Source organism: Aspergillus costaricaensis, assembly GCF_003184835.1.
Source record: "Aspergillus costaricaensis CBS 115574 unplaced genomic scaffold BO79scaffold_31, whole genome shotgun sequence".
Classification (NCBI taxonomy): domain Eukaryota; kingdom Fungi; phylum Ascomycota; class Eurotiomycetes; order Eurotiales; family Aspergillaceae; genus Aspergillus; species Aspergillus costaricensis.
Window position 1 is genome coordinate 177,169 of NW_020291831.1, and position 13,926 is coordinate 191,094.

General features: G+C 50.7%; 6 protein-coding genes across 6 annotated transcripts; 3 read left to right on the forward strand and 3 right to left on the reverse strand.

The window, feature by feature from the left end:
• Window positions 1–119: 119 nt before the first annotated feature.
• On the forward strand, window positions 120–692 carry BO79DRAFT_155630 (uncharacterized protein; the record flags this gene model as incomplete). Its single annotated transcript, XM_025678792.1, has 1 exon — window positions 120–692. The coding sequence occupies one exon, from the start codon at window positions 120–122 to the stop codon at window positions 690–692; it is 573 nt and encodes a 190-aa protein (XP_025536333.1).
• Window positions 693–1,030: 338 nt separating this feature from the next.
• BO79DRAFT_155604 (uncharacterized protein) lies at window positions 1,031–2,071 on the reverse strand (the record flags this gene model as incomplete). The annotated part of the gene is made up of 1 exon (XM_025678791.1): window positions 1,031–2,071. One exon carries the CDS (start codon window positions 2,069–2,071, stop codon window positions 1,031–1,033), a length of 1,041 nt encoding a protein of 346 aa, XP_025536334.1.
• Window positions 2,072–2,866: 795 nt separating this feature from the next.
• BO79DRAFT_179200 (DNA-directed DNA polymerase delta POL3) lies at window positions 2,867–6,512 on the reverse strand. The gene is made up of 3 exons (XM_025680017.1): window positions 5,984–6,512; window positions 3,744–5,929; window positions 2,867–3,694 (listed from the first exon to the last, which is right to left on the reverse strand). Exons 1-3 carry the CDS (start codon window positions 6,374–6,376, stop codon window positions 2,956–2,958), a joined length of 3,318 nt encoding a protein of 1,105 aa, XP_025536335.1. The 5' UTR covers window positions 6,377–6,512; the 3' UTR covers window positions 2,867–2,955.
• Window positions 6,513–7,654: 1,142 nt separating this feature from the next.
• On the reverse strand, window positions 7,655–9,199 carry BO79DRAFT_155744 (putative pectin lyase F; the record flags this gene model as incomplete). Its single annotated transcript, XM_025678797.1, has 3 exons — window positions 7,655–8,375; window positions 8,436–8,520; window positions 8,578–9,199. The coding sequence occupies 3 exons, from the start codon at window positions 9,197–9,199 to the stop codon at window positions 7,655–7,657; spliced, it is 1,428 nt and encodes a 475-aa protein (XP_025536336.1).
• Window positions 9,200–11,100: 1,901 nt separating this feature from the next.
• On the forward strand, window positions 11,101–12,429 carry BO79DRAFT_46681 (high affinity zinc ion transporter). The gene has a single exon (XM_025689292.1). The coding sequence runs from the start codon at window positions 11,294–11,296 to the stop codon at window positions 12,356–12,358; it is 1,065 nt and encodes a 354-aa protein (XP_025536337.1). The 5' UTR covers window positions 11,101–11,293; the 3' UTR covers window positions 12,359–12,429.
• Window positions 12,430–12,647: 218 nt separating this feature from the next.
• BO79DRAFT_46698 (uncharacterized protein) lies at window positions 12,648–13,853 on the forward strand. Its single transcript, XM_025689293.1, has one exon. The coding sequence runs from the start codon at window positions 12,830–12,832 to the stop codon at window positions 13,769–13,771; it is 942 nt and encodes a 313-aa protein (XP_025536338.1). The 5' UTR covers window positions 12,648–12,829; the 3' UTR covers window positions 13,772–13,853.
• Window positions 13,854–13,926: the final 73 nt, after the last annotated feature.

Sequence of the window (13,926 nt, forward strand, 5' to 3'; positions counted from 1 at the left end):
TTCTGGCATAGTATTGCTCCTCAAGATGATGTGGACGTAATCTAAGGTGATTGAAACCTCGAACCATCTGACTCTCGCTAACTCGACGTAGTTGCAGAATAGTCTCAACTGAAAACGTCATGACAGGCTCCTCAAACTCCTTTGCGGCTAGTGCTGGTTGGCTAAGCAGCCGGAAAGACACAGAAACGTCGGTAAACAGAGGTGACACCGAACCTGATACCTCCAGCGACAGCGACAAGGACATCTTTGTGCCAACTATCTTGAGGAACCAGCAACGCCAGAGTCAGGATCCGCACCACGTCAACGATCTCGCCAGAGACATAAGCCTGTCTAACGCGTTCCAACGGTCCTCGGGAAACGGGGCAGTCCAAGGCGCGTCAACGACCTCCGGGCAGCAGAATCAGCACCAGCAATCCATCGATAGTAATATTGTGAGTTCCTGGGCCGTTGCCTTCGGATCTTCAGTACATGTCCAGGAGGGCCACGCCCAGACGAATCAGATCGGAGACTGCCATTTTGACAAAGGTTGTGACACTTCCGTATCGACCCGTCCCCCTTATAAACCATTTGGCCAGAGAAGAGCGACTCGGCCCAATTCTATCAACTTTCGGAAATCTATCAGAGGCCGACAGGATAGCAATGTTCGTACACATGATGCTGATGGGGACGTTATCATGAGGGATGCTTCTTGAAATGCATATTAATTTGCCTAGTAGCATAGTAGTGAGGAAGGGCTCTACCGGATGAGACTTAATACTTCTGGTACACGGAAGATTCCTCCTTTAGTAGTAGATATTATAATGACACTTGACTAACTAATCTGTGTGCCCAGAAAGTAACCGCAGTAGTAACCCCAGTATCATTGAACGATTTTGAATCCATACGTTGCACTGCCGCCCTCCTGCTAGCGAGACTAAAGCCTTTAGAACTTGTTAATGTGCCATGGTTGAGAGGATAGGAGTAACACACTAGGACAGAAGAACAAGAGACTAAGACCCCAACAATGATTCATCATTCATACAGACTAAATCTACACAACAATCCTCCGCTCCTTAAGATACTCATAATCCGGCAAGGACTCCAAAACCGCCTCGTGCAACAGCTGCGCCGCCTCATCCCCAAACTCAGCCTTCCACTTCTCCACCTCCACAGCAACATCAATAGGCCCCGAGGGCGTCTTATCCTTAACAATCCCCGACGACGCATCCACCGTCGAGCGCATAACACAATTTATCTTAATCCGCATCTCATAATGCTCATTATCCGTATCATGCATCCCCGGACCCGTCCCCTTGACTTTCTCCTCACTCCACTCATACTGCATCTTCTCAGGATCCAACCCCGTGAGCTCACAAAACCGCTTCACCGCGGCCGGATTATGAGTAACATCATCCGCATCGATCAACACAGGCTGCGCACCCTGTTGTTCCAAACACCAATCATACACCATGCGGGTCCACCGCAGCGTCGTATTCGTCTTCCACACCCCCATGAACTCCTTATCGCCCATGCCTCCGAAACCCTTGATCTTGGTCATGGCGCGATACATCGACGCCCATGCTAATGCCGGGTGTCGGATGATGAACGCCACTTGCCAGCTGCGGAGGTATTCATCCGGCAGGACGGTCTTGTTCGAGGACGAGAAGCTGTTCGGGCCGTAGCTGCTCTTGGATAAGCGCAGCTGGAAGGTTTTGAACAGCTCCGGGTCCTCCTTTCCGGTCATCAGTTCGTACATTACTGCCGGGTTCATGAACCAGTATGCATGTTCCTTGATGAACATGGCTTTGTCCGCATTTTGTGCCCGTTCCGAGTACTCTTCCAGACTCGAGACGCAGCCATGGAATGATGCCTTGATTTCTTCTCTTTGGGCGTCTGTCCACTCGTTCAGTGGCTTGTCGGTGTACCCGCCGTGAATGGCGGGCGCGAAGGCCGGGAAGAAGAAGTAGCCGCCTTGTTCGTTGGTCAGGAACTTGGGCTGGTTGTGGATGTCCACGATCTTCAGAAGGAGATGGGATGCTGAGCGTGGCACGCTGATGAGGAATACCCGACGGGGTGGTGTAGTGGCAGTCATAGTCATTGTGAGGGGGAGAAAGTATTGATTGGAGCTCAATTGATGATTTACAAACTTGATGGTGTCATCCACTCCAGACTGGGTTCCATTGAGGCTTATATACTTTCTTACGATCCCTTCCTAGGCAGTAGGCACATAGTTTGGAGCCGCACGCATCCCAGACTTGGAGAGCTTCCCTATCCTGGCAGTCCCTTTTTTTCGCCCCCAAAACCACTAATGCAGTTGTATAGTAGCGAAGCATACTAGCTCGGCCATATCCAGACTAATTATCTCCCACTACCTGCGAATAACCGACACGTCCAATCAACATATTTCCGTAAGCACTAACGACCCCGAACGGTTATTACCGTCTGACCGGGCACAGAGCCCAACATTGATTTCATAAAGAAATTCGGCCGTGCTAGTCCCCACTTTCAGCTGTCTAAGTACCCGCTGGATAAGAGGGGCTCCGGTTAGCCTCCTCCCGAAGCCATTGGAGATAGTATCAATGTGTTGGCAGCGTTACATTCATTCCGTCAATTCCCTGGTTCTAGCTCATTGTCAGGATTCAGGTAATCTTTGTTCGTGGAGAAGTTCAGCCAGCCACAGTACCATGGGGTACACACCTGTTTACTAGTTAATTGGTTGTAATTTCTTCCAGCCTTATAGCACCGCTTTGCACTGCCTAGTAGCAGTCCTTGATCTCGCTCGTTAGGGCAGGTAGATGATACGTTTCATTTCATGGATAAAGACAAGTGTGATACACATTCATTGATGCATACAAATATGTTGTATTATTCATTCATAATATATGAACCCCATGCTAGCTCCCAATACGCCGTCATCTGTGAAACCAAGGCTAGTCATACAAGCTGCTATATCATACCCAAGATATCACTGTAACATTACCATGCACCCGCATCATTATCAAATCGAGACAGTTCTTTTTGCGCGTCCTCCACATCCTTCTTTGCCTTCATGCGCATATAGAAGATAGGACAATCCCTGGACGAGCAGATGACTTCACAGTGCAAACTGCCTTGACACCGCTGGCATTGAGTCCAGAGTCGTCCGAACCGGACTTCCAAGTCTGATACTTTGGTCAACGACTTGGTGTAGAGCTCGCCAAGGCGGGGACGGCAGTAAGCGCACACGGCGCCCTCTGCTTCTTCCTTGCCGGATAAGGGCTTCTTGCATCCCAGGCAGGTTTGCGTCTTCTTGGCGAACTTCATCAGTCCGCCCATGGTTGGCGCGGCCACGGAGATGGCACGGGTATGTTCGCCGGTGAGGAGCTGGCTGGCTTTCTTTTCTCCGAGAATGGGTTCGAAAATACGGCCGAGCGGGTTGGCTAGTTGATTGTCGAGGTAGTATTTCGTGTCGATGGGGATGTTGTTCTCAAGGACGTAGATCGGATCCTCGGACCTTTCGTAGTTCTTGGACCCTCCGGCACCCTTGATAATGACATATGCCACACGGTCGCCAAGCGTGGGTGCTGAACCCGCGTCACGCTTCCTCATGCGCTCCGCAAGTTCCACGTGTGCCTGCTTCGCCGTATACGCATCCTTGGACAAGGCCTTGGTGATCACGAGCTTCGACATATCGATCTTATTTTGCAGAAGGTCGGAAATGGTGTCCTTGACGTAGCTGCAATACAGTTAGCAACAAACAAAGAGGCTTACGCAACTGATCTTACTCTTGTGCCCCATCAATGTCCCGCTCAACCAGAATCTTTTGTAGGACCGTCTCGATAACATTCTGAACCAGCAGGCAGTTGTCGCGACGGACTGTTTCGATACCCTTCGTATCCATCTTGTCGTATTTGTTGGGGTTCGTCCAGTATAATCCGGCGTACCGCTTCTTGTTGATCAGAAGATACGGGAAATAGACCTTTTCGAACTCCAGTTTGATCGGCTTCAGGAACTTGGACGAGACGTATTCGGACGCCTCTTGTCCAAGCTTCATAGCTTCCTCCAAGTTGTCAACGCCAAATTTGACCATGACCGAATCAGTATCACCATAGATGACCTTGGCATCATGAGAATAACCATTCGCAATGGTGTACCGGGCTTCCACCTCCTGTTTCGTCTTCTCGATCATCTGTCGTCCATAACTGGTTGTACTACTCGCGATAGGCAAGCAGGGCAGCTTTCCGACAGTGGCACCTGTGAGACCGTACACACTGTTTGCGCTAATCTTCAGAGCGAGCTGTCGTCCGTTCAAGACAGCTTTCTTGAACGGATCAGTCTCAGTGGCTAGTTCTTTCTTGGCACGTTTACGTGCAGACAGCAGTTCTTCCAGAATCTGTGACAACAGGCCTTTGCGAACTTTGGCGGTACAGAACATGTCGCCATTAGGGGTCACGATGTAGTCTTCATCCTTTACAAGCTTCAGCCTTTCAACACTATTCTTATTCAACAGCGTTGTGTAGCAGAGATTATGGGCCTGGATGATGGACGGGTATAGGGATGCGAAATCGAGGGTTGCGATAGGCACACCGTAGTAGCCCCTGACAGGCTCGATAACAGTAGCACCTTCGTAGTCTTGTTCGTCATTGGACTTCGTATTCGGGATGACAAGCTGCTGCTCCAAAGCCTTGCGGAACAGCTGACTGATGAACTTAACTTGCTGACCGCGTGATAGCAAAAAGTTGAAGGGCACACCCGTCACTCTTGCCATTTCGGTGTAGTTGACCAAGCACATCAACTTGTCCATCAATCTCTGCGGTAGATATGCATCCTTCAAGCAATAGACAGCTAAACGCCGTCGAGAATCGGGAGTTCCGTTATATAGCTCAGTGATCATTGTGTGATGGACATCCTCCTTCTGTTCGCCCAAGAATTCATAAGACACCGAGTTCAGGGTATAACTTCGCAGGTGATAGTCTCGCTGTACCAACTGAAGCATGTCGAGTTGGATTCGACCATTAGTGTTCGTTGACTTCGTGTCACGGTTACCCATCTGCTTGCTGGAAAAGTTGGTTTCCTTGCTTTGCGACTGCACACCGTTCAGTCTGGTCCAGTAGGGGAAGCCGGTGCATTTCAGATGCTTGGCGCGATCCAACAGATACGGAAAATCGAAGTTGGCAATGTTGTAGCCGATGATGACATCCGGGTCCACCTTCTGCACGAACTCGCGCCAGGCCATGAGCATCTTCGCCTCGTCCTTGAATTCCAGGATTTGAGTGTTGACGATTAAACTGCATGTATCCAAAACAAACACATTACGAATAAATGGTTTAGACTCTCCGTAACGCGTTACGACATTGGCGATCTGAATGACTGGGTCGTGATTCGGTTCAGGGAAGATACCCTTTCGTCCAGCGCACTCGATATCGAACGACAGAATGCGCAGCGGGGCCATCTTAGCCCACTCGCCGTTGGGTGGATGGGAGATAAGGTCTCGGTAGTCGACACTGGCCTCAATCTGACAATTCGACACCTTCTCATGTTGTTGGAATAAGCGGTACTTCCCAGCCTTTGCTTCAACCCAAGACATGCCTGAGATATCCGTGTCGATCATGAACCGGAGGAGGTATTGGATGCTGTCGAATGTGAGGATACCGCCATCAGAGTTGTTCCAGAGCCCTTTGTAGTTCAAGCTTTGGGCACCGCCCTGTTCTAACGCGGAGCGGACTTTGCTGATGAATTTGGGATCCGTAACTGTGATCTTGAGGTAATAGCTTTTCTGGTTGCCTTGAAACCCGTAGATGTTCTCTCGCATCGTTATTTGTACTGACTGAATCGTAGGTTGAAACTGTCCGACTCTGCTCTCCAGGAAAGCTCGGTAGGGCTCGCAGTCGTCCTTGGTGAAATTCACGGGCGCAGCGATGTAGAGATAATGTTGGAATCCGGTAACGTGGAGGAGGACCGATTGGCCGGCCTAGACACGGACGTTAAAGCATGATCGGTCGTCAAGGGAGTACGCAGAGCCTACCTCGGTGACACCAAACAGTCGAACGGCAGTCTTGCCGCCCATAATTGTCCCCTCTTCCGCATCGATCTGTTGGAAACATATATTCTCCGTAGAGGGGTCAAATTCACCCAGTGGTGGTCGCTCCCATTGCTGGTCCTTCTCCGAATTGCTGTCCTTCAGCCCGTTGATATCCTGGGTCAGCTTCTCCAGAACCTCCGCCTCGAACTGACTCTTCTGGGGTTGGCTGGAGCCCGGAACTCGGCGCTGGCCGTTTGTCGGGGGCTTCATAGCAGCGGCCGAGCCATTCTCTATCCTGCGCTTCTTGAGCGCACTGGGATCTGTTGCGACGCCGCGAGGGTTATTTGATGCATCGCCCAGAACCCGCTTCTGGGGCATGGCGACGGCTTCAGGCATGATGAAGGGTCATAGAAAACTAAGCAGACGCGGTTCTTTTCTTCTCCAATGATTAGGGTAAGGAAAATGTATACACAAAACGAAGTAGTTTGGACAATTGGGGGGTATTCTCTCGAAGAATGATGGCTGTCGCGGGAAACTGCGCTCCCCCGGAGTTGCTGCAAGTTCGTGTCTCGTTCGCGCCGGACGTGACGCCTTCACGCGTTGAGTGTCTCACGTGATTGGCTGCCGCGCATCGAGATCGAGACTGCCGACTATCCCACCATTTGTTATTTTTTCTCAAATAATCAGCTAGCGAATGGTGATCTGAGAATTAATTTGTAAAATTCTCTCTGTTGTTCCGGTCATTCTCTGCTCCATCCAGCGGACTTTTTTGCCCCCTCTCCTTGTGTCACTTAGTATTAGATGACGTCATCCAGATAAGCATAGACAGCTGCAAAGCAAATCTATATAATGAAGATGTGCCATATTTAATTATGACTCAGTAGTATACTGTAGTAGGGTTGAAGGTTAAACATGTTTATGTGATTGTGAGAGAATAGGCAGAGATACTACCACGATGTGAGTACTACTTGCTGATGGGGTTGAATTGAATAGTACTATATATATCGCTTCACCCTTGAAGCGACTAAGTAGTACAGGTCACGTTTCCCCTTTACTGGAACCCAACTTAGTAGGACTAGTACTAATGATTAGCGACAACATCATGTAGTACCAAGCGTTGACAGTTACTAAGTATTACTAGTACATTTCCCCCCATCCAGAGTACTCCTTAATTATAACTGCTAGTAGTAATCACCCATGCCTTTGACAATGCCGGTTGAAGACCTTCGTCAGCCATAGCACTGCCAGACATGGACCTTCAACAGCTATCTACTTTGCAAAAAGTTCCTATAGGACCCTGTGCTAATAACTTGATTCCTGCATATGGATTCATGGCTACCAATAATGCTTTGACAACTGACAACCACCTTACAACATCCTCACTGCATCTCTGACAGTGTAACCAGATTACGCATATTATGTTGCTTGCTACGAAGTTAGAGAGTGAGATAGCCCCATCGAGAAGGATTGATGTATTGACTAAATGAGATAAATAAGACACTAGCTAAGGAATTTCTGGCTAGAGCCTGATCATGTACAAAGAAGAAGAATGTCTGAAATGTACATAAGAGTTACCGCTTCACAGACCGTTAGGCTCTTTGTGCTGAGAACGGAAATTATTCCAGCTGACTTAATTCTGAGCTTGTCAGCTCAAAAGCGAAGCCATCGATCCCTCTAGTAGCCACGGCCGTGTCCCTTGTGGTGGTGCTTGTTCGAAGCCTGGACAGGAGCACCAAGACCCTGGGGGGCGGGGGCATCAGAGGGAGCTCCAGTGGGTGCAGGGCCGTTGGTGACCGTTCTCCAAGACCAGGAGGGCTGGCTGGGGATGGCAGAGGCGCCGGGGCCAGCCTCAGAGTAGGCCGGAACATAAGGCGCATCGTCAGAGTCGGCACGCTTGGCGACAGCGGAGGTGGCAGCCGCGCCGACGGTGCTGGAGGAGCCAGATCCGTTGCTAAGCTTACCAATACCGGCGTTGGCCTTGACGTAGGAAGCGACCTTGCTAGCAGCCATGACGGTGACGTCGGACTCACCAGAGGGCCAGCTGCTGATCACAGAGCTGTCACTGCCGGAGAGAGTACCCGAGCTAATCAAGGTGTTGGGGACGCAGGTGCGTCCGAGGGTGCTGGTGCAAGTGGAGACATCGCTGGTGTTCACGGCGAAAACGGCACCAGGGTTGCTGTCGGCCAAGAGAGGAGTGTCGACCTGGACCATCACATTACCCTCGATCAGAGCACGGGTGTTCTTGCCAACATCAAACGCATGGCCGGTGTTGTTGAACCAGTAGTTGTTGTACGCGTGCCAGAAGCTGTTGAACTCGAGCTTGGGGGAACGGCCCGAAGTGTGGTGGATGTAGTTGTTGGCGAAGGTGATCTTGTCGTTGTGGCCGTATCCGAGACTAGAATATTGTTAGAAAGCTGTAATAATGGAAGAGCACTTGGGGAGACATGAGACTCACACAGTCCAGTAGTGGTGGCCGTCGCAAGTGGCAGACCAGCTGGTCTCACCATCAAATTCGCTGTTCGAGATAGTCACGCTGTGGCCTGCGCACTGTCAGTTTCGAATCCAAAATAATGTGCATTTGATAATGCAAAACCTACTGGCTTCGTATCCGGCAACGAACATCTGGCGACCAATGAGGTTGATCTTGACGTGGTCAATCCAGACATTGTTGGTGCCGTCGAGGGTGATAGCGTCACCACCCCAGATGAACTCGGGGTTGAGCTCGGTGATGTGGATGTTCTGGATGATGATGTTGCTGACACCGTTCACCAGGCGCAGACCCTTTCCACGCAGGACACCAGAGCTACCCACGCCAACAATGGACTTGTTGGAGGCAACTTCCAGACCCTCAATACCGGCGTTGTCGTACGTGCAGGTCAGGGTCGGGTAGCTACCGCACCAGTCGGAGCCATTTTGTTTGACGGCATTCTGGCCAGAGCTGCCGCAGGTGTTTGAGGCGGGCTTGCAGCACTCGCAGTTGGTGCACTTGCCCTCGCTGCCGAGGAAGTTGAACTCCTTGTCAATAAGGATGACGCGGGGGGTGCTGTCGGACAACCAGGTCTTCAGCTGGCTGATGTCGCTAGGCGCAGCAGGAGTGGCATCACCACCACCAGTCGTGCCGCTAGCGAAACCGAAGGGGGAGCCAGTGACACCCTGCGCTGCCTGGACCGAAGCTCCAAGCAAGGCAGTTGCCGTCAGGAGATGACGGAGGAGAGTCATTGCAACGGGCCTCAGAAATCGAAGTTGTGGATATGAAAGGAATGACTGAACCAGCAGTTCTGAGAAAACGAATGTAAAGAATGTGAATTGGCTTGGTGATGGAAGCTGGATCAAAGCTGAGTCGAGAGGTAGTTTAATAGTTGGATGCTCGAAGAACCTGCCATAGAGGGTTTGGGCTTGGCTGCCATGTGTGCACGGCAAGTTGGCGCGAACATGGAAACAGCCATGTCAATCATGGCGGAGTGTGTCGCAGATTGATCATGGATCGCATGGTGAAACTCTCGGACGGGACAAAACCAGAGTCATCTTTCTGGATGCTTTTCTCCCGCCCGCCGATCGTGCAACAGTTTGAGCCCTTGTCCCGCGAGTCAAGACTGTTAAGTCTAACCCGGCACTTTATGACCCGCGCACAGTCTCCAGCTCGTCTGAGACACTGACGATCCTCAATTCAATTCTTCCCCGAGGGGATCATGATTGGCACATTCGGTGGCAGTGGGAAGATAACCTAGTGATCGTCAGGATGAGAGGTTCCACTGTGCCAGGCCTCAAGCCCCACACTTAATTGACCCCAGCAGATCGTCATGAACTCCTATTCAAGCTTATCCAGATTACTACTGGCTCAAAGCGCCATAATATATGATTCTATATTTTCAATTTTCATTGTGCCGCGTGCTGCGGGGAGCAAAGCGCGCCCCGTTTCTTCTGCATCGGCCAGATTAAACAACGCGGGATGACGAGTGCAATATCCACATCCCGATTCTGGGCCCTACTCAAAGGAGACAGTGCCTGAATCGTGGTGATCAATCAGGCCATACTGCTAAACAAACCGGCTTCTGGAATCAGACGTCACAACCGGCTCTAAGGGGCGAAATAAGCTTGTCGGTCGAAAGTGATATTAAGCTCTGCCCCACCGAGAAGAATACCCATTGGTCTCCGACCAGTCTTCATATTCAACCCGCACCTCAAATTAAGTCGTGGAAGTTGATGGCGCGAGGGCATAGGTTGTGGTATCATCTGGCAATGGCATTGGCGAGAGGGTGGTATTTGGTGCTCCAGATTACTGAGCCGTGTCTCACCCAGCACATTTGCCGCCGCTGCTTGATGTAGTGGGAATGGGACCATTTTGACCCCAAGGGCTGTTCGTCAGAAAGAGGCAGGAAGCCAATATCCAAGGCCCAGTCTATGTGAACGCGAACACTATGCCGAGGAAACCAACACCCTGATGATCAGGCAATTTATTTGCTGACGGATGTAGGAGTCGCAAATGTCCGTCATGGCTAGACTTGCAGTCAATAGTCGGATGTCTTGTTATGCTCGTTATCATTGGCGGAAAAATACAAGAAAAGATGGATGCACCATGGCAGCACCGCATCCGGTAACACTGGTCCGGCATCGGCGATAGACGCTTCGCATATTGCCAAACGGTGTGAGCGCGGGATAGAAGGGATGTAGCTATTTGATATGGCCGAAGATCAGAATAATTCGCTCGGTGACACAACATTCACTCAATTGAGTCAGATACGAAGCGGGAAGATCATGGGTAAAGCTCAGAGCACATTCTTTGATGTCGTAGATACCCGAGGTGTCCTGAATTCGAACTTACTAATGGCGTCGCTGGCTTTCTAACCTCATGGGTGTTCGATTTTCTCTCAGCACGCAATGTCAATGTTGCGACTATCTCGAATGACTATGGCACTTTGAGGTGAATGCCAACCATTCAGCACTCTTCCTGGCTGATTTATATTGCCGTTGTATTTCCGTGGACTCCTCAGGCAGCTGCAGTGGTAACTAGTCTTGAATCCTTCGCATCTTCTAAGCAAGTGTATCAGACCAGCGTATTAGAAGCTTCAGAGCAAAAGGCTGCAAAGAAATAAGAAATGAGGATTCACTGGCTGTCAGCCCCAACCTTGGGGGTAAGATGTGCCCCATGCAAGGGTCTGCCACCAAAGTCATAACATAGTGCAGGCAGGCCTAGGGACCCTGTGGCCAGGCCAAGATCTTATGACGATCCCCCAAGGTACTCTGTCAATCAGTTAGAATATAATGACACCTCTTCCACGCATGGAGTAGAAGGCAATATGTATCTCAAAAACCATGTCTTCGTTCGATCCAACAAATGTAAACTTAGACACTGCCAGTGTGGAGGATATCTACTGCTACTTGCAGCTGTCCGAAAATGACTACAACGGGCACCTAGGGGCACGCATATCCGCGATATTTGTGATCCTAATAACATCATCAGCGTCTACAATTTTTCCCGTGGTATGCAAGAGAATACCACGTTGGAATATCCCCTACCCTATCTATCTCTTCGCTCGATACTTCGGTACGGGTGTTATTGTCGCCACCGCATTCATCCACCTCTTGGATCCAGCGTATGAAAGTATCGGCAGCACAACCTGCGTGGGCGTATCAAAAAATTGGGCGGAGTATCCATGGTGTCCCGCTATTGTCCTCGCCTCTGTTATGGTGGTATTTCTGATGGACCTTGCCTCCGAGATATACGTCGAACGCGTATATGGCGTGGAAAAAGAGCACGACGCGACCGACCGATTCCTGGCCCAAGCAAACTTGATCCAGAGCGACGATGAGAGTACGGTAAACGACGATACCGGGGGATCCAAGCAGCCTGGGGCTCAAGATGACCTTTGCTCCATCGAATCCGAGCGCTCATTCCGCAAGGATATTGTTGCCTTTCTTATTCTGGAATTCGGCATTATCTTCCATTCGGTAATAATCGGACTGAACTTGGGCGTGACTGGTGACGAATTCAGCACTCTATACCCCGTGTTGGTCTTCCATCAAGCGTTTGAGGGCCTTGGGATCGGCGCCCGGATGTCTGCCCTGCGCTTTGGCCGGCATTGGTGGCTACCGTGGGTTCTCTGCATGGCGTACGGCCTCACCACGCCCATTTCGATTGCCATCGGAATCGGGCTGCGGACGACGTATAACTCGGGATCCAAGACAGCAAATATTGTTCAAGGAGTATTGGATGCTGTATCAGCCGGCATTCTGATCTACAGCGGATTAGTGGAATTGTTGGCTCGCGATTTCCTGTTCGACCCCGATAGGACTAAGCGGCGGTCGCATCTGCTGGGAATGATCTTCTGCGTATTGCTGGGAGCCGGCATCATGGCACTTATTGGGAAGTGGGCATGAGAGGGAAGGGAGAGTAAAAGAGTAAGCAAATACAGTACTTGATGGTTGTGGTTGTTGAGGGGGAAAGAGTGGAGGAAACCAGGAGTGTCTAGTTAAACATAAATTACTACGTAATATTAGTATGACATTGTTACACAGTCCCACCCACGATCGGTTTTTGCATTACCCGCATCACTTTTTGCGATAGGCCCCCAAATCGACAATCCTCTCCGTAGTCAGCGGTGGCTTTGCCTGCATGAACAGAGGCAGCAGCCCTGTGCGGTCGGTATAAATGGCCCAGTCCTCTCCGTCATCATCACCGCTCTTCATCCACACCATTTCATCATGTTAGTTGGGCTGACCATGGAGACCCCCGGATCAGCCTCATTATTTACATTAGTTACTCTACCCTGAACAACACAACTCTACTTCGAACTATCTTTCCACTCACACTACCACCACCAACACCGTCGCTTTTTGGTTCCTGCCGCTATGGGTAAGCCTAAGCTGACACCAGAACCCTTCGACCTGGTTGAACTTATTCAACAAACCTACGATGACTCCCGCATCATCGTCTTTGTTTGCCTCATATCTTGGATCGTTGGCCGTCTCGACTTGGGATTAACATGGTTGTTCTTCGTCCTGGCGGTATGTCGGACTTATGCGGTCGTTAACTTGACCCGAGTTCAGCGCATCCTTCGCGATGAATGCAAGCGATACCACGCACATAAAATCCTCTCCCGCGGGGAGACTGTGGAATGGGTAAATGGTGTACTACAACGATTCTGGCACATGTACCAGACTCAGATTTGCGACCATATTGTGCGCTACGTGAACAACGGGTTGGCGCGACGGGCCATTACTGAGAACGGAACAACTCCGCAGAAAGTAGTGATTCAATCTTTGGCTTTGATCGACCTTCCTTTACGGTTTACAAAAGTGCTTGTGCACCAGAAACCCTCGTCGCCAAACCTGATTGTTGAGGGCCAGTTTCAAGTTAACCTGGCACCGCATCCCACCCACCATCACCTTATCGAAAGCTCTGGACACCCTCTCATCGACCTTACGATTGTTCATGATAAGAACTCGGGAGATTCTCACCACCGGAACCATGACTTGGCGGTGCAGGTACGGCAATTTAAAAGCACGGGATCCCTGAAAGTGGAATTAGACCTGGAGGGTGACCATCCAGCTCTGCTACAGCCACAGGTAGACCTTCAGGAGCACCCTAACATGGACTGCACCATCAAGTCGATCAGCCAGCATCATTTTCCGCTTCATTTTGCACATCATGTGGACTGGAGACGGGTGGTGGAACTGCAGTTGCGGGAGGGGTTGGGATGGGCATTTCACCGACCGCTGGCGCTGCCTTTCACACTGGGAGAGCGGTGGCTATTTCGGGTAATGACGTGGTGGTGGCATGCTGTGAACTAGTTGCACTGGCCCAACATTTAGGGCGCAGGGATGAGACGCAATAATTGTGCAGGTCATAAATAGAGTCGTCTGGAGAAGGGTCCCTGATTGGGTCGCTTGCCTCCCCGGGGGTGGGTGGATTTCCTCCGTAGGGCTGAGCTGGGCGGCCAATCCGA